Here is an 18,918-nt window from a genome sequence, read left to right on the forward strand (position 1 = left end):
GAGTGGAAATAATAACAGTATCTACTCCATAAAGTTGTCATGAAGATTAAATGTATTCATAGGTGTAAAACACTAACTTAGAACATTGTCAGGCCTGCATGAAGCACTCAAAAAATGTCAACTATTATTATTATTACATAGAAAAACAGATTGAAATAAACTACCATGATCTTGAAACACATGTATCCAAAATACGTTTTTAATCTTGATGAAGTTCACAAATGGCGCAATATTGACATTTCCTTAAACAAATTATACAATCATGTTCTTAGACAACAAGACATAGCATCACTGTGACCCCAGAGACCACAAGAGGCATGTCGCCCTGTGGTTTGGCAAAGCTGCCATGATCACAGGATAACTCTCAAAGAACCAATTTGCTACCGAATAAGCTAATGAGAGATGCCATCGCATTTACTGCACAGAAAATCTAATATAAAAAAGATGCATAACAAATATGGATTTAGCTTATTTTGCATTCAATTTCATTCGTTTCGCATGACAAAGGTGCTTTGTTTTTCGGTATCTATTAGGATGCAAACATGTATGTCTTCCATGAGACCTTCTCACCAAGTGGTTGTCAACAGAAATTAATAGCAGCGGTGAGTTCAGCTTCACGGTAACCTGAAATTTAAAAAATAATAATAAGAGAAAGAAGAAGGAGGAGAAAGAGGAGAATAAGAAGGACAAGAAGGGAATAATCACAATTATTATTGAAAAGAATGTGAATTTACAGAAATGCTTCTTTAACCAAACAGTATTTACAAATGACAGATATGAGATGTAAGTAGGCTTTTAAAGCAAATGATAATCAAAACAATTCAACAGTCACTATTAACGTTAGCAGTAGTATTATAATTACAGCCCTATGGACTGAACCTGTGAACTATGATCAAGGGTTGAGGGCTTTCTGGGTTCATTAATGAAGACTGTCCCTGGCTTAGGTTTGCAAAGCCCTCTCTTTCTGAATCCAGCAAGCATTTTTGTTTGTTTTGTTTCATTTCTCAGAGAGATGACATTGCATCTCTGCAGCCTGTCTTAGTCTTCTGATTTCAAGCTGAGTCATAGAAGGAACTCACTACTTCAGGAAGAGAATGCAATTGGAGAGAAGGACCTGAAGAACCTCCCAAGTCCAGTGGGTTTCAAACTGTAGATGGTAACCTCCCAATCCCTTCCCCTCCCATCCACCAGTATGAGGGCAGTCACCTTCTTCCTAGAGTGATTTAGTGGCTCAGGCCTGAAGTTCTCTGCGGCGACGGCCAAAGGTTTCGGAGCCCACGTTGGTGGGCACGAAGTTGCTCTTCACCACACCCCCAGATCTGCTCAGCAAGTCTGCCAGCCGATGAGTCACACAGGTGGCAGTGTTGCAGGTTCTCTTCTGGGCAGTGATGCTGATTTGCAGGATGGAGAAAGAAGAGAAGTCTTGTCAGTGAGAGGCTGGGGGCAGGAGCCTACCCCATGGGACCTTCGTAAAGGAAATTGTAGCTCTTTGACATACCACTTAAGAATAAGTGTTTCTCCTAAATGCAATTACCAAAGCTGTTAGGAGAAATGGCCTGGCAGGCTTTGCTAGGAGCCCTGCCCAAAGACCTTCATGAAAAAAAAACCCCATTCCAAAGCATGGGGCATGTACTGAAACCCTGCATTTATCATCCCTTACATATAATACCTTTGGGACCAGGAAGGTTGCTCTGCAAAGGCCCAGCCCCACCCCAAAACATACAAGAGTAGAGAAGCCACACCCCAGCCATGAGCACCAATAAAATCGCTTACCATAAGAAAATGAAAATTCCCTGAATTCTTACCTGGAAGAGGCTCAGAGAACAGAGTTTGCAGAATCCTTTTCCAGCAGTGCTTACCTGCTCCTCAGCACACCTGCTCCTGGTGCTTGAGCTGGTTCCCAAGGACCACTCACCAAGCCCTGCATCCAGCTTCCCTGAGGCTAAGGCTATTTTTAAACACAAGCCCTGGGTACTCTCAAGCCTTGGACAGCAACCACGGTAATGACCACTACAGCGCAAATCCTTTTAGAAAATATGTTTATTCATCAAGGATGAGGCATGAGGGATGAAGCAGGAATTAGAGGGCTCTGCCATGAAATCCTCTGGAATCTCAAGAAGCTTCCTTCACTCTCTCTTATCTCTAACCTGGTCCATAAGTCCTGTTCTCTCTCCTCCCATCCTGAGGTTCCCAACATTCTCTATCATAAGCAAAGCTACCAATACCAGCTTGAAGAGCAATCAGAGCGAAATCTGCATGCATTAAATTCATCAATGGGAGCAAGAAAGGAAATCAGGAGGGAGTGAAAAGAGTTCAGTTGGCATCCTGGGGCACCCCAAAGTGGGGGTAGGGTTTCCTCTCCAAGCTGCTGGCTATATCCCTTTTCTTGCCAGGTGTTTCAGCCCCGAAGCGGATGCCAGAGAACGTATGAAAGTTGCTCAGGTCCTTCGAGTATGTGCTCAGCACGCAGGTACTCAGATTACTGCACCGCTTAGCTCTGGAGATGTCCAGGCTGCAGGGAAAAGACATGCCAGACAATACCATGCACCAGGTCTACCTTTGGAGGCAGTCATGCGGAAGGTTATATCAGCAAAGAATCCTTAGAGCCAGGGCAGGAGGGGCAGACAAGAGGGCGGCTCACACATCCTCCATTAGAACTCAGAGGCATGCTGAATCAGGGCGGTGTGGGGAAGGGGTGACTTTTGCTGGCCTTCGTCATGCTGCTCAGTCCTTCGTGCTCTGCTGAGAGGTTGCCAGGGCAGATGCAGGTGCAGCCTGTGCCTCCGCCAGGCAGTGGCAGGGCCACAGCAGGGGCTGCTGTGGGCTCCAAGCTCAGGATGCACAGGGAGGAGGGGCTGGGCAAGGGTGCTCTCTCCAGCCCCGTGACAACATGCACATCTCCACAGATCCTACACATCTAAAGGCCCCAGACCTACCTCAGGGACTGCTCTACCTGAGCCACCCTCTCTGTAAGGCCTTCGCGTTTATCTTGCAAATGTACAATAAAGGCTCCTTGCAGAAAACAACACACGCAGCTTAAATTTTTAAAACATCCTGAGATATACTAGGTCTATCTGCTGCCTTCACACTTACCGGTATTATTTCATTCAATGCTGGAGGTCTCCCCGGTAGGACAAGACCATACCTCCTCATTTCATTTCCTAACAGCTTTCTGAAATGGATCTTTCTGATGTGCCTAACCACAGTCTCTCCAGCTGCCATTGGACCTCAGTCTTCCATGGAGCCTGAGAATGGCTGGGCTCCAGGGCCTGGTGAACAACGACAGCCTGCTAGACTCCTGGCCAGATGTTCATTATCCTATCTCTCTAGGATATGTCCTCCTGGATATGCCAGGGTGGCTAAGGAGCCTTACCTGGAGCCCTCTGTCTCCTGCTCTTGGTCCAGCTCATTGGTCTTCCTCTGTACATAGGCATTCACCAGTGCAGCCAGTAGGAGGCGCCCTTCCTTCTCACTGAGTGCAGCAGGGTCTGGGAGGCTCTCCAAAGACGACCTAGGGAGGTGAAGCAAACAATCCAGGCTCTGAGTCCCTACCACCCTGCTCAGGCTTCCTGCTCTCTGTGACTTCCCTTGAGGATGCGCCCTTCCCTCCCCATTCCCAGCAGACAAGGCTCCAGGCCAGTGTCCACCTTAGGGTGTTGATTCACTGGGAGCCTCTCTGCTGTGACTTCAGAGGCACAGAACTGCTCGATCCAAGGGGCAGTGGAAGCGGAATGCTGTAGTAGCTTCAGGCCGTCTCACCTAAATGGTGCCGCCTGGAGGCCGCCTGCCTGGCACAGGATCAAGGTGCTGAAAGCCAAGAAGAGAGAGGACTTCCAGAAGCCCATGATGCCTCTCTGTAAAGGGAGAACGATGTTACCGCTGGACTCAGAGCAAGCACGGCCTGGAACGTACAGACCTAGGTTCCAGTCTTGCCTCTGCCAAATTTGCCTTGTGACCTCAGGCTAATTACCCCCACCTCCTCATGCCTAGGTTAGGTTCATTTGCCAGATGGGCTGCTGTGAATCTCAAAAGATACATTGCGGTGGATGGCGTGGTTGCGGGGAAACAAATGTCCTGGGGTAAGGGTGGGGAGATTCTGTTTCCGTTCTGCGAAAAGCCTGAGAGAAGCCACAACGTGCACATGCACACAAACCCACACCTTTTGCCCTAGGCAGAAACCCGGCGCGGACCCATCCTGCTGTAACTGCTCTCTCATTTGCTCCTGTCTTCTCAGGGACTGAGAATTTAATCTAGGAGCACCTTCCCGTGGCTAAACTTACCACTAATGCAGGGGAGAGGCAAGCAAGAAAGGTAAATTGGAAAAGCAGTACTTATCTCTCAGTCTGTGGATTTGAATTTGGGGAAATTTTTAACGTGCCAGTAAATGGGGTCTCAGGTCTCTGCTTGCTGGAGCGCAGTTTAGCCGCAGGTACTAGGCGCCAGCACCCCGAGGTGAGCCCACTGTTGTAGTCGGCTAACTGCAATGCCTCAGGTCCACGCCAATGCCCCAGAGATGCTCGTGGGCTGGGAACCCCAGAGAGGAAGGCTAAGAGAACCGTCCCGGGAACCAAACGTGATCCCTGAGGACATGGAGCGCACAGGGCATTCCCAGACCAAACTCGAGCAGGATTTTGCACGCCGACGGGCACCAGCGCCGGGGCCATAGACTCACGGATCTGGGTTCGCGGAACTTCCAGAGCCCAGGCAAAGCCTTGGAGATGCTTGGGGTTCCACTGGTGCTAGTTAGAAGAAAATGCACTGACAGCCCCAACCGCCGCCCGCCTTCTCCCCAGCGGGACAGAGAGCTAAGAGCACCTGGCTGTAGGTGGGCCGAGATGGTCGTGAGAGGCAAAGGAAAGGCAGGCAGGCAGGTAGGCAAATGAGCAAACTGGATGAACTAATCCAGAAGCAAGTTACCAGAGTCATAGAGTGGGAAATTCCTCACCTGGCGACTTGAGGTGCAGGAGAACTCTAGTAGCCGGTCCCCCGATGGACACAACGCCTGCTGTGGGCGTCTTCCCTGCGGAGCTCTCGGCTCTTATTCCATTGATAGTGGGAGGAGGGGGGTCCCCACGAGCCCGCGCGGCCAATCCAAAGTGGCCAGGACCAACCCAGCTCCGATTGCGTCATTGCTCCGGCTACCCGCACCGGTCCACTAGGGAGGGAGCCATCATCTCAGACTGTTGTTTGCAATGAGGTCATTGCTTGGAGATCGTGAGGGCTGGGAGGGGAATGGAGAGCTTTCGACGCCCAGAAAGTGGGACAAGTCGGGGAGAGTTTGGTGTAACTAAAAAAGTGAGGGGCCAGAGCATCTCTCATTTTTTTGGCGCCTGAACTCTGGGCTCCAACCTCTCCTGCCACGCCTGAACCCCTGCCCGGCCACCTGGACTCTCGTGAGGTTAATCAGTAGTCCTGGGTTCTAAAGGGATCTCTCCTGAAACAGCCCACAGCAAAGGAGAGGGATAGTGGGGGAGAGGGACACTGAAAGATGGGGTACTCTTGAGGTATCCTCCCTTTCTTTTGCTCCCATCTCCATTGCCTTCTGGCTCCCTGGGCCCGGTAAAGAAGTTTTGCTTCCAGTCTGGCAGCCAAACCTCATTCGCCTCACTCCTCTGGGACGGATGCGAGTGGATGAGAGGACTAGGGAGAGAATTAAGCTGGCACTGCCTGCACAGAGGCTAGGCAAGCCTCTAGTATCCCCGAATCCTCGACTAAGGGTTTAGCATCCCTCCCACCCCTCCCCACCCGGCCCCCGCCCGAGACCCTCCACTGCTGCTCCGGAGCTAGTTTACACAGCTGCCGCGTGCCTCTAGTTTGTTTGCCAAGCTGCTGGGCGGCGCAGCCTGTACCCGGGTCTCTACTGGTCTCACCCCACACCCCGGCCTCACTTCCCCTGAGGCGCTTAATGACTGAGTGGACTGGGGTCCCGCGCCTACCCACCAAGGAGAGCGAGTGCTGCAAGCCCAGAGGGAAGCCTTCGGACTCTCGTACATGCACCACTAGAAGCTACAGAATGGCGAGTGCGCGCTTCTCTCTTGGCCCAAGTCCCACACTCACATACCTGGATCCCAGCCATATTGCTCTGCCTTTCGCATTCACAAAAGGACAACCCCTTCCCTCCGCCCCAGACAGATAAGCCAGTACTCACTGCAACAGACAGGCCCTCGCCCGTTATTTGCAAATGAGCGCGCGCATCTACCCTACTTCGTCCAGAGCTGCAAGCAAGGGGGAGTTTGTGCTTTCAGAGAGAGGCACGTTTTATATGCACAGGGGTATACAGTGTCCCCCAAACACGCACATAGACACACGCACAGCCATGCGCACGGATTCAGCCTCTCTCTTTTTTCTTAAGGAAAGCCTGGTTCTCGAGTCCATGCTATCGGAGCTCGCGACACCTGGGCGGCGGGAAAAGATCCCAGCTTGGGCTGAAGGTGTGTAGAGTGGGCTGGAGGGTAGAGGCAGTAGGGGAGAAGAGAGGAAGCGCCACCACTCTCTGGGCCTCAGGCTAGATCGGCGCGGTGTGGTGGCTGTGACCCAAATTCGCCCACCGGCTGCTCCTGAGCCTCGCCGAAAGGGTGCATGGCAGAGGGCGAAGCCAGCTGTGGGATCCCTACAGCTGGTGCATATCGCTTGTGCAGGTCAGAAAAGAGATCGAGGGTGTCTATCTAGGCCCTCCGGGTCTCATTTTCTGTTGGCAAGGCCCTGCTTGCTATTCAAAGACAGGTTACCCTCCAGCACCTAGGCAATAGAAACTGGAGATAACACCCTTAAAAGAATCCCGACGCCAACTCGGGTGACTCTTGCTGGACCTGCAACCCTAGCAGACAGTGCTCAGAGGCTGCATGGGCCGGAGTCGCCCATACCCATCCCCCGGGAACGCTGTGCGACACGTAGAACTTGGCTGCGGGCTGTGGCAAACGCGAAGCGGCACAGGAGGACTCCCAGGACCTTCACAACCCCATATGTGAAAGCACTGCTCTCTAAGGGGTTTATCTATAATAGTGAGAAAGTCTTTCTGCTCCCAGAGTATTAGACTCGCTTTTGGATGCAACTAGGAACACCGAAGCAGCCTTCACTAGGAGGTCTTTCCTCTCAAAGCCCTGCAAATATGGAGGGACACTTCTGCGTCCCTCTCCCCAGTTCCGACCATGGAAAGGAGCTGCTGAATGGAAAGGCACAGCTAAAAGGCACTTCCCTAACTAATATCACTGCCCTCTGCACGCCTCTTCCGGGACCTCTGCCACTGTGTCTAGGTCTGGCAGAGGGTGCAGCCCGCTCCAGGAGCTCCGGGCCACACCACTCTGCACTGGGCTCTGGGGATACTGAAATGTAGCTGGGGATCGTAGGGGGCGGGGGAAGAATAGAGTGGGAAAGAATGTCTGGAAGGCCCCATGCCCTAGCGCCCCAGGCTCCCTAGCCTTGACGAAATCCTCAGAGGCTCCCAGAGTCGGGAAAGCCCGCTGGGAGTGCTGGAGGACTTCGGTTTCGGTTTGACCTCTCCAGAGGGAGGCCACGAATGAATTTGGGAGGAACTTTGAACCCTTGGGCTGAGGAGTCTCTCCAGAGACTCTGTCTGTCACCAGGACTTTTCTAAAGTGTTGGGACCTACAGCCGTGCTGCCACAGAGCGAGGGCACAATCCCTAGCTGTGCCATCAGCTCCAAAGACGTGCGCTGGGTGGCCCACAATCCGGCGCAGAGCTCCTGCCTGGGGTGAAGTTGGCTCAAGTTTCTCTAAAGGCCATGGAGACAAGAATCCTGCCGTCTGACAGCAAAGAATGCGCACCTGACCTAGAAACCTAGCTTAACACGAATATCCCTGGTTTCTTGCTTTGAATATCTTCTTGATGTTCTGATAGGACCGGCTATTTCAGCTCCGAGCACCCAGAATTATTTGACTTAATCTTCTTTCTCCTCTAGTGTCTTTGCACAGTATCTGGCACATAGTAGGTGCACAGCAAATGTTGGGTGAAGGAGAAGTGTGCAAGATGATGCATGAATGAACAGTTCTATGGTTTCATTACAGTAAGAGTCAGCAGTAAATTCTCAGCCAAGTTGAGTTGGGCTGCAGATCCAATTTAGATCAATTAGATGGAAAAGCAGATCTTGATCCAGAGATGCATCTTTCTTTCCTTTTCTCCTCCTCCTCCTCCTCCTCCTCCTCCTCCTCCCACCTCCTCCTCTCTCCTCCTCCACCTCTCCTCCTTCCTTCCCTTCCTTCTTCGCTTCCTTCTTCTCTTTCTCTTTCTTCTTTTCTTTTTTTTTTAACAAAAGGAATCCGTGTCCTAGTGAAAACTTTCTGGAATCTAATGTGAGAGGAAGTACTGAGGGTTTCTCTTCCCTTCTCCAGCAATTTGAAAAGCAAAGCAATTTTCCTCATCCCATTCTTGTATTATATTAGTGAGGGAATGGAAGAAAAAGTAAATAAAATAATTAGCTTTCTAAACCGAGAAAATCACATTTTGATTTCCCTGAAATTGTTCTGAGCTTCAAGGCATCCCCAATCAATCTAGCATAAGGATTTACAGAGAATACCATCTCAGATGTATCTTTCTCTTTTAAATCGTCTCAAATATTTTGATGCTGGGTTTAACTATTTTATGTAATTACTTTTAAATTTTGAAAATGATAGTCTTAAATTTTTTGAAACAGATTCTAGGTATTATAACTTTTTAAGTTTATTTTTATTTGCTGTAACTGACTCTGTTTTCTTTACAAATTTCCTAAGAGAATTATTCCTTAGGGCAAGTTTCGTTAATTTAACAAATACTTATTGAGGACCTACTATGTGTGGGGGATTGTTCTAGGCACTATCAGTTCACTGTGTGTGGGGGGAACCCTCATAATGCTTATATTGTAATAACGTCTTTAACAAGAGCCCTCGAATATTACCTTCTGCCCAAATAAACATATCTCTGTCCTACTCACATCTTCTCAATATAGTAATATCATCTATTTGTTAAATAGATATTCAAGGTTTATATCATGAAGACCATGTAAATATTACCCCCAACTGAGGCATAGATTATACTTTAATTACATTTACTGATGCATTTGTTTCATTTTTTTTGTTAGTAATTCCTTCTCTTTTCATTTGTTTAATTTTCTTTCTTTCCATCACTGATTTATTCCTTTTTCTATGCCCTATTTGTTCATTTTTGGTTTACTCTCTCACTTTGGTGAAACAAATTCACCATTATACAATAGATTTTTTAGAAATAAAATTCTAGATTGGAAATCATTTTCACTCAGAATTTTAAAAGTATTCTCCATTGTCTTCTATTTCCAGTATGATTGTTGAGAAATCCATTTCCATTTATTCTTTACTTGGTATAGGATCTCTGTCTCTTTCTCTCCCTCTCCTCTTTCAGAAACTTTTTGTCAGCATTTTAAAATATGATAGATGCATTAGTTGGACTATTCTTATTTATTGTTCTAAGTACTGATAGAATACTTGCAATCTGAAACTTCATGTCCTTCACTTCGAGGAAACTTTCTTGCTTTATTTCTTTGATAATTTCACCCCTCTCTCTCTCTCTCTCTCTCTCTCCTCTCTCTCTCTCCTTTGTTCAACTTCCTGAGAGTTTTTTTGTTTTCAATTTTACATTGCTTTTTAATTCTTTTGATCATGTTTTTAATTTCCAAGAGCCTCTTTATAATTCTATGTTATTTTGTACACGCTCCTGTTTTTATTTAATGGGTGCAACATCTTCTCCTAGCTCTCTGAGACTGTTAAACATAGGTTATTTGTTTTGTTCTTCTCAAATTAGAGACTATCTTTAAATTTCTAGATCTCCATGGCTAATTTTTATTTAAGAGGGAGGTAATAAAGAGCTAATCAGAAGATGGGAATGGCAGAGTAGTCCACTGATGAGCCTAAATATAGACTGTTAAATGGAAAACAACCTTGTCATTTTATTGGGGAGACCATAAACCACAAGTAGCTTTAAGTCTTTTCTCTTGGCTTCTCTTTGCCCTAAGAGGAGTCTTTCCAATCTCCTGTGTGGGTCATAGGGTGGGGGTTGGGGCTGAGTATAAGCCCCTGAGTAAGGAAGAAGGCTGACAGTTCAACCATTCATATGGTAATCCTCTAGTCTTGTCTACTGTGTAGAATTTAGGAGGAAATCTTGGGTTTAACTATTCCTTTTAAAAGCTTGCAATCACTCCAATTCTCAGTCCATCCTGTAACTCCACCAACAGAGGCAACCAGTTGCTCAAATTCTTGAGTTTGTGTGGGACCTTTGCTTCTTGATGGCTTTCCCTGCTCTACTCTAGTTTGTAGTATAAATGTATGTCTTTACACTGCTTTTCCTTCTGCTAAAACAGTGAAGAAGACTGGCTAAAGGATTGGAGATACAGACTATCTTTTCAGAGCCCTCGAGTTATACTCAGTGCACTGGGCACTTGACCTCAGCTAATTCGCACAGGCCACCTTTCTGAAGGCTTCTTTCTTCAAACCCAGGAGAAACGAGATGCTAACATCTAACCCACAGAAGTCCCTTCCAGAGAATATTTTTAGAGTTGTCTGCGCCTGCCAGAGAATGAGCAAAGCGTGGTGGCCCAGACCCAAGCTGGTCACTCTAAGAGATGGACAGACTCAGTGAATGACGTCAAGGAATTACTCAGGTTGGGTTCCTCTGAGATGATTAAAATTCTCTCTTGGCTCAGACTCCCAGGACCCAAATTGACTCTCCTCTCTGTCTGAGAGCATTGTTCCACGCTGCAAAAGAAATAGAAATAAAACTTTCTTGTAAAGCTAATTAGAGTAAAATCTCCTGAATTCAGCACTCTCAGAAAAATGAGAGGTTTCGCTAAGGCAAATTCCCAGATAAACAAAACGTATTTAAAATGGAAAATACACCTTTTTAAAAGCCATTTTGGTTGGAAACCATTTTTAAAACATATGACATTCTCCTCTTAACCTTCTCTGGATGACTCACAGCCATCATCCAAAGAACATCAGTCACAATGCTGTGTCCTGAGTAAGGGCCTGAGCTGGCTGGGCTGTTTACCCGCCATGCCTGCTGAACCCAACCGCTGTACTTTGATTTGAGCTCTTGGTCTATCGTTTTCAGTTCTTCTATATTCATATTAATGTATTAGTTATTCATACTCAGTTGATCATAAGATCCTCATAGTCTGGACCTCAGGATCATATTTTTCATTTTTGACGGTTTCTTCTGGTCGCTGTTAATCTATCTGCCTTTAGCTTGAGGCCCAGTCTATCTGAATTTTCACCTGCTAATTCGATGTCATCAGGAAAACAATAGAAGTATAAACAATAGAATTGGCTGAGGCAATTCAGAAATAAGGAGGGTTAGGGGAAGGATCCGGGTGTCTCTCTAAAGAGTAATGTTAAAGAGCCCTAATACATTTTTCTACCTTTCCTGGCCCTCAACTATGTCCTATACAGAGGATGTTTCTGTATAAGTGTGTTTCTGTGTGGTTAAGGAATTTTAAGACAGATCATATGTTTAAAAGAAAGTTTTGCATAACTGTCCAATAGAACTTTCTACAATAATGGAAATGTTCCCAATACAATAGCTACTAATTACATCTGGCTCTTGAGCACGTAAAATATAGCTAGTGCAACCAAAGAGCTGAATTTTTAATTTAATTTAGTTTTAATTAACTTAAATATAAATAGCCATATTTAGCTAGTGACTACTGTATTGGACATCACAGTCCATTTACAGTATAGAGTAGCGGTTAAATGCATAGATTCTGGAGCCAGACTGCCTGATGTTCAAATTCTAGTTCTCACACTTATTACCTATGTGACTATAGACAAATCACTTGAACTTTCCATGGCTCTGTATCCTCCTTTGTAAAATAGGAATAATAATATTATTTATTTCATAGGGCTGTTGTAAGAATTGAATAAGTAATGAATATAAAGTGCTTAGAAAAGTGTATGACAGCTACTAAGTATTACGTAAATGTTAATGATTGTCTTACATTGGGTTTCTTCAGAAGCAGAACCTAAGACAAGAATTTGGGTACAAATAATGTATTTGAGAGTTGCACCAGTAAGGGAGCAGGGAAGTGAAACAAGAAAGGGAGGATAACTATTACATAGTATGATAGTAAGCCGATTACTGTAGCAGGCAGCTGGGGCTTTATCCTGCTGGAGACCATCTGGGACACTAGAGAGAGAAAACTTCAGAATTATACCACGTAACCAATGATAACTTATTTATCCACTAACTACAGTTCTTCATCAGTGGAAGGGTGTTCCTAGAGGTGCTAACTCCTCAGCACGTCTCACCAGTCCTGCATGCCCAAGCTTTGTGACCAGAGAAAATTCCCAGGCACAGCATTATACATGCTTGCAGTAGAAAGCTATAGGTGTGAATGGAAATGGAAAATACCACTAGGGCACTAAAACAATCTGCTATAGCTCATAATATTATTGGAGTTCGTCGCTGCTTGATGAACCTCCCTAGAAATAGGCAGGAATAAGTTTCCCACTCATATGTTGTGCGAGGTCAGCAAACAGGCTATGAAATGCTTATGTCAGCTCATTGGCTACCCCCACCCACCTGATTCTTAAGATCTCTTAATGTATCTAGAGAGCCCTTTGGCAGTCCCTGAGTCCTAGGACCAGTTTTCTTCAGTGCCCCTTTCATCAATAGGCAAACAGGAAAATCAGTGTCCTCTAGTCTCTTGCTGCAATAAATCAAACCAACGCAGAAGCCCTCTGCTCAAAGGCAAATATCAAGGACATGCTGCTGAAGACTCATTAATGCTACATGAAGGTCGATGTTAGGGGAAGGGCTCCTAATTCTGATTTATTAGTTTTCATGAATCCATTTGTTATTTCTTGTTGAGCAGACCCTATTTTCTCAAACCTAGCATCTTGGCAAGGAAATTGCTGAGAAATTTCTTCTGTTTATTGTTGAAGATAATTGTATCAGGCTTATTTTTGTGTATGGGTGTTTTCAGCTCCCTACCTCGAGAGAACCCTCTAAGCTAATATAAACAGGACAGTATTTGTTACAGGGTATTGAATAGCTTACAGAATTTATTTTAAGGCCGGGGAATGGGGTCTGGATGTCATACAGCCAGGAATAACAGAGCCAGGAAAAACCAACTACATCATGGAAATGTTCTAATAGAAAGTCCATTGCTGCTCACCAATAGCAATTTTGACTCCAGGTGACTGGTGCCCCGGAATATCTACTCTCCTTTCATACAGGCATCATCTTAAAGTGTTCACTTTTGCCTGCTAAGTGTCCATGAATGGCCTCTGATTGCCAGAACTTAGTTTTGTGTGGAACTCTAACTGCAAGAGGACCTGAGGAGATATGTTTTAAATTTTCTAACCTCTAGAGGAAGGCTTCCAAGAAGAAGTTTGGATGAGTATTGAATAAGTCACATTCCGCTTCACTTGAGTGTCTCATCCTCTCTCACTCCATATCCAAAAGGAATTTGGGTTTTGTTTTTTTTTTTCAATCCAAACCTCTTCCTCCTTCACTTTTACTAATGATAGTAAATGACAGCACCAATAACTCAATGTACTCAGCTCAAAATTAGGTATCATCCTTAATTCCTCCTTGTCCTTCATCTGTCTCCAATCTACCAACAAGTTCTATAAACTCTACTCTCTCCATCCCAAACACATCCCAATTCCACCCATTTTTCTCTGTCTCCACTAGTGTCTTAGTCCATTCAAGCTGCTATGACAGAATAACACAGAATAGGTAGCTTATAAATAATAGAAATTTATTTCTCACAGTTCTGAAGGCTGGAAGCCCGAGATCAAGCCATCATGGTCGGGGGAGAGCTCTCTTCTGGGTTGCAGACTTTTTATTGTACCCTCACATGGCAGAAGGGGACAAGGGAGCTCTCTGAGGTTCCTTTTATATGGGTATTACTCTCACCCATGAAGGCTCTGCCCTCATGACCTGATCACCTCCCAAAGGCCCCGCCTTCTAATACCATCACACTGAGTATTAAGATTTCAACATATAAACTTAGGCGACAGGGAACACAACTATTCAGACCACAGCAACAAGAGACCCTGCTCCAAGCCCATTATCTCTTGCCTGTACAATCTCAGTAGTCATCTAACTAGTTCTGTGGATTTAGTTATTGCCTCTGTTATCCACTCTTCACATAACTCTCAGAGAGATCTTTTAAAACCAGAGATCCTATCAAATCACTCCTCTTCTTATAACTGTCTATATAGTTAGAATAAAAATGAAAAATATTTTCCATACCTTTTAAGATAGTCATGGTCTCACTCTTATCTACCTCTCTAGGACACTCTAATGCCAGTCTTCTCTCACCTTTGTACCCAAACTAGCCTTTTGAAAAGTCCAAGAACTAACATATCAACACCTTTCCCAACCAGAGCCTCTGCACTAGTTTATTCATCTGCCAAGAAACATCTTTCTTATCTGTCAGTCCTGCCCTTCTATGATACTGTCCCTACCTAGCAGTCACATACTCCATCACTATTTTGGTAGCTGGCTCCTTACTTTTCAATTTTAAGCTTAAAAATCAAATGTCATCTACTTTTAAAAGGCTCTCCATGAGCACCCTATTTAAAGAAGTTTATTCGATCTCTTTATGACAACCTGTTTTACTTCCTTTACAGAACTTATCATTCTCTGAAAATATTTCTAAAATATACTCATTTGTATATTATTTGTCTTTTTTTACTAGAATGTAAGCTCCTTGGGAATAGTATCTTTGAATACCTGGTTCATCACTGTATCTCCAGAACCTGGAATAGTATCCACCACAAAGGCCGAGCTTAATAAACATCTGAAGAATCACAGAAGCACATGAATATTTGTCTCTGCAACACTTAGCAGTATGCTAAAAGTTCTACTTAATCATTTTATTTTATATGATCCTATATATTAATCTTGATTCTCCAAAGAAATAAAATCAATGGGAGAAAAAATATATATATATATATATATGTTTGGCACACATAATTTCAGAGTCTGAGAAGTCTAAGATCTGCAGTAAGCAAGCTTGAGACCCAGGAGAACAGATGAAATAGTACCAGTCTGATCCAAGTCCAAAGTCAAAAGAAGACTGATACTTCAGCTCGAAGACAGTCAAGCATAGAGAGAATTCTTTTTTACTCAGCCTTTTATTCTATTAAGGTTTCAATGGATTGGATGAGACTCACTCACATGGGGGAAGGCAATCTGCTTTATTCAGTCTGCCAATTTAAATATTAATCTTATCCACAAACACCCTCATAGACACACTCAAAACTAATATATAATAAATATGTGGCACCCTGTGACCTAAACAAAAATTAAGTCATTACACCTTACTACAGTCCTGTGTAGTAGATACTGTTATTCTGTTATCCTTACTTTCCAATCGAAGAAAAACAAGGATAGAGAAGTTAAGTAGCAGCCCAATGTCACATGGAATTTAAGCATAAACAGTCTAACTCCAGAGCCCATAGTTTTAAACATTTATGTTTATTTGCCTCTCTCGTAGCAATTGTAGATATTTAAGGAGAAGCAGGAAGCTTTTGGTAAATGATCACATGAGGTCAACCATGTCAAATAGGCATAGAGAGTAGAGTAAACTCTAAGAAGCAACAATCATCTCCCCAGTACCCAGCCATAGTCCTAGAGAAGGCTCTTAGAGGAGCAAATTAACTCCTTCTGGACCATCGCATTCCTATGATTATCTCTTTTCATCTCTTCAGTATATCTGAAACCATAGCAGCACCCTAGAACTTTTCAGAGAGGTACCCTCCAGCCCCAAGACCAGAGCCCAGTTTCTCCTGGGTCAACGACTTCTCCACAGTGGGTAGATTGCACGGGTCAGAAATGATGTTTGTTTTCTAGAATTGAATGAACGAATGGACTATCGGGTGCAAGAGTCAGAGTTAACCAAAAGTCTTGGTCCAAGGGCAAAACAAAACAAGTACCAATCCTGAGAGGGTAAAGACCCTATGCAAATTTCTGTCTAGAGATGGACAGTGCCTGGGACATAGTAGCCACTCAGTAAATATTTGTTAAATGAATAATAATGGTGCAACAACTTTTCCCTTTTTTATTTTTTATTTTTTTCCTGTTTACTAATTTGTTCTGGTTATTTATCATCACCACTGCCTTGTTGGATCTTTGGTAGGTTTGAATACCCAAGTTTGTGATTTGGAGTTAGGAAAACTGCACTGTCTACATAAGAGAAGACAAAAATTGAAGTTCCCTAATGGCAGTCTGGAAGCAATGGGTGAAAGGAGAAAGAGGAGACACTGCAGCCCCAGAACTCACAGGGGTGAAGAGCAAGTAAGAAACTCTTTCTTGATAGTTAGAGGATTAGATGAGGAACAAAAAAAATTGAAAAGAACAGAAATGCCTAATATAAAAATTTAGCTTATTTACCTGGCAAACTGTGGTGTGACTTCTCCTTTTACCCCTATATCTTTAATAAACTTGACTACATTTTTTTTCTGTTTTGTTACACAAGATATTTTCGAGGATATCAAGGAAGGGGTAGAGTTTTATCTCAGGGTCCACAAGAGGCAAAATCAAAGAAACACACACAAAAGCTGGAACCTGGAGACTATAAGGCATGAAATGAGGATTCAAGCCCACTCTATCTTGTAAGGGGTTTTAAAAGATTGTAGGGGTTCTAGGGGGTTGGTAGAGCTCAACTCACACTTAGACTATACCGGCATCAAGACAGATGCTCAATGTAGGAATTCCTCAAGGTTATTGCCTTCCATGCTATTGGAGTCACCCCTTACCCTTCTCCTCTGGGTGTTATTTATTGACAAATCTTCATGTCATTCATCAACCTCCTTGAACTCACTGTGCCTATCTCCAGATCAGCTGTGACTCACAAGTACCTTGTTACAAAAGTAATCCCATAGAGAGCAAAGCCCTCACCTTACTTTCCTTATTAGGAGCTTCAATGTTCTCATGTGCCATTTGGTAATTGAGATTGGCAATTAGTCACCTTATTTCTGGTCCTTATTTTCCTCTCTCCCACCTAAATGCAACCTTCAGCCCACACAATGGAAGTCAACAAAATGAGGTAACAGCTTTCTATGTGAGTCACTATGTGACTCTTTCAGAGAGCACTGTGGGGCGAGCAGCCAGAGTCCAGGCAAGTATTTCAGCCGTCCAAGAACTGGCATGGAGCCCAAGAAACACTCTCACTTGATGACGAGCTAGTGGGATGAGTCCTGGAGGAAATAGTTCCCAATAGCCAGAGAAAGAGTCTCTTGGCTCATGCACAGCAATGCTCTTCTCAATTAAAAATGTTGTCATCATTCACACTGCAATGAAAAATCCTTTCATACTGCGCTGACATTTCTACATGTTTCCGTCTACTCTGCTTATTAAACGAAGGACCCTTCAACGAAAAGATGACATCTCTAAGTTACTGTTCTGACCAAACAGTCCTATATAATGGACAGAAATGGTCGGCTGGTCCATGAGGGGCGGATACAAGGAGGGACATTTCTGTGAGCTATTTCACTTTGCTGAGCACTCAGAAGGAAATTATAAGTGGTTGGAAGAAGGCTTTGTTTTCTAAAAGACTTTCAGTTATTCCTCAGAGATCCCTCTGCTTATTCCCGGAGGGAGGTCATCGTTTAGATGCTGTCAGTCAGACAGGGATCAGCAGCCAAGGAGAGGAGCTCAGAGAGATTTCCAACTAATGAAGCCAGAGGAAAACTGCCAAAGAAGCAGGGCTCCTTAAGATAAATAAATTGAAGGATATTTGGGGGATAAAAAGAAATTCTTTTTGAAAATGAAAGATGAAGGGATGCTGTATACACAAATTTCCCTGTACATCAAATTCTGAACAATGATGTCACCAGAGCTGGCACTGCAGACTGATGACGCAAACGAAGATCTCTTTCTGACCCTTTCCTCCAAAGGTATCTATCCAGTTTCTATCTCATTCTCATAAGACTTGCTATAGGGTGCTCATAAAGATTTCACTTTGGTCATAAGCCTGGTGAACCTGAGCTGGGACCTTTGGGATAGAGGGTTTCTATGTAGGGGATGGGAGAATACAGCCCAAATGCAGAGATTGGCAGAGAAGAGCTAGATTGTTCAACCTAGTGGTCTGTGAGAGGACACTGTCCAGATTTTAAATTCCAGAAGCAATCAGCACTAGGTGTCAGATCGCATTGGTAAAACTCAGTGACCAGGAATCCATGAGTGGAGGGAACAGACCACTCAAGAGTCTGAAATATTCTAAGTCATAGAGTATGGATCCTACCCCAACACCCGACTAGAAAATTGGGGAACTGGAAGTCGACTCCTGCCTCCCACTGTGAATTACCCTTCCCACTGTGAAGGAGCTAAAATGGAATAGAGAGCTAGGCAGCTGACTCATGGGGACCAACACAGGAGTTCAGTTCTCACAAGAGAACTAGTGAGATTGCTAATTTGGTACCAGATGAGGATCCTGAAACTCTGGTTCCTAGTTATAACTATTAGGGAAAAAAGTGGTGGTCTGCAGAGAGAAGATCTAAAAAGACCCCAGTGGGAGCTGAACAGCTGGCAAATGGTCAGAGGAGCATGACAATTCCAGGCCCTCTAAGGTAGTCTCTTAGGACAGACGCTATTAAGATAAATTCTGTGCAGTGAGAGACTAATCTGCCATAAAGCATTCATAATTAAAGTAGGAAACCAGAAATATAAGACAGAAGTTGTTAATGGTTTTGTTGTAAGTCTTAATGAACTCAAATAACAAAACCCAAGAGACCCGAAAGACTAAAGAGCTCATGATTAAATTTTAGGTAGCTAAACATGCAGTCAGGAGTTTTCGTAAATTTTGTAAAGTCTTGCCCACCCTTCCCTGTTCCACTCCTAATCTATTACTCTGTCTACCAATAAAGCACCTTGGGCTTGGCAAAGTAATGTGTGTGTTCAGTACAAAATAGCAAAGCCCAAAGACAGTCTGAATTGGTTATTTCC

At 44.4% G+C, this 18,918-nt stretch overlaps 1 protein-coding gene across 2 annotated transcripts; it reads right to left on the reverse strand.

Moving 5' to 3' along the window:
• Window positions 1–589: 589 nt before the first annotated feature.
• Window positions 590–4,994, reverse strand: CALCB (calcitonin related polypeptide beta). Of its 2 annotated transcripts, XM_039851488.1 has the most exons (5): window positions 4,946–4,994; window positions 3,760–3,854; window positions 3,374–3,511; window positions 1,207–1,391; window positions 590–624 (listed from the first exon to the last, which is right to left on the reverse strand). In XM_039851488.1, exons 2-4 carry the CDS (start codon window positions 3,843–3,845, stop codon window positions 1,232–1,234), a joined length of 384 nt encoding a protein of 127 aa, XP_039707422.1. In that variant the 5' UTR covers window positions 3,846–3,854; window positions 4,946–4,994; the 3' UTR covers window positions 590–624; window positions 1,207–1,231. The 2 variants fall into 2 exon arrangements, with proteins under 2 accessions (XP_039707422.1, XP_039707421.1); XM_039851487.1 differs by lacking the exons at window positions 590–624; window positions 1,207–1,391 and adding an exon at window positions 1,935–2,512.
• Window positions 4,995–18,918: the final 13,924 nt, after the last annotated feature.

The sequence above is a fragment of the Pteropus medius genome, unplaced genomic scaffold (assembly GCF_902729225.1).
Source record: "Pteropus medius unplaced genomic scaffold, Ma_sr-lr_union100, whole genome shotgun sequence".
Taxonomy (NCBI): Eukaryota; Metazoa; Chordata; class Mammalia; order Chiroptera; family Pteropodidae; genus Pteropus; species Pteropus medius.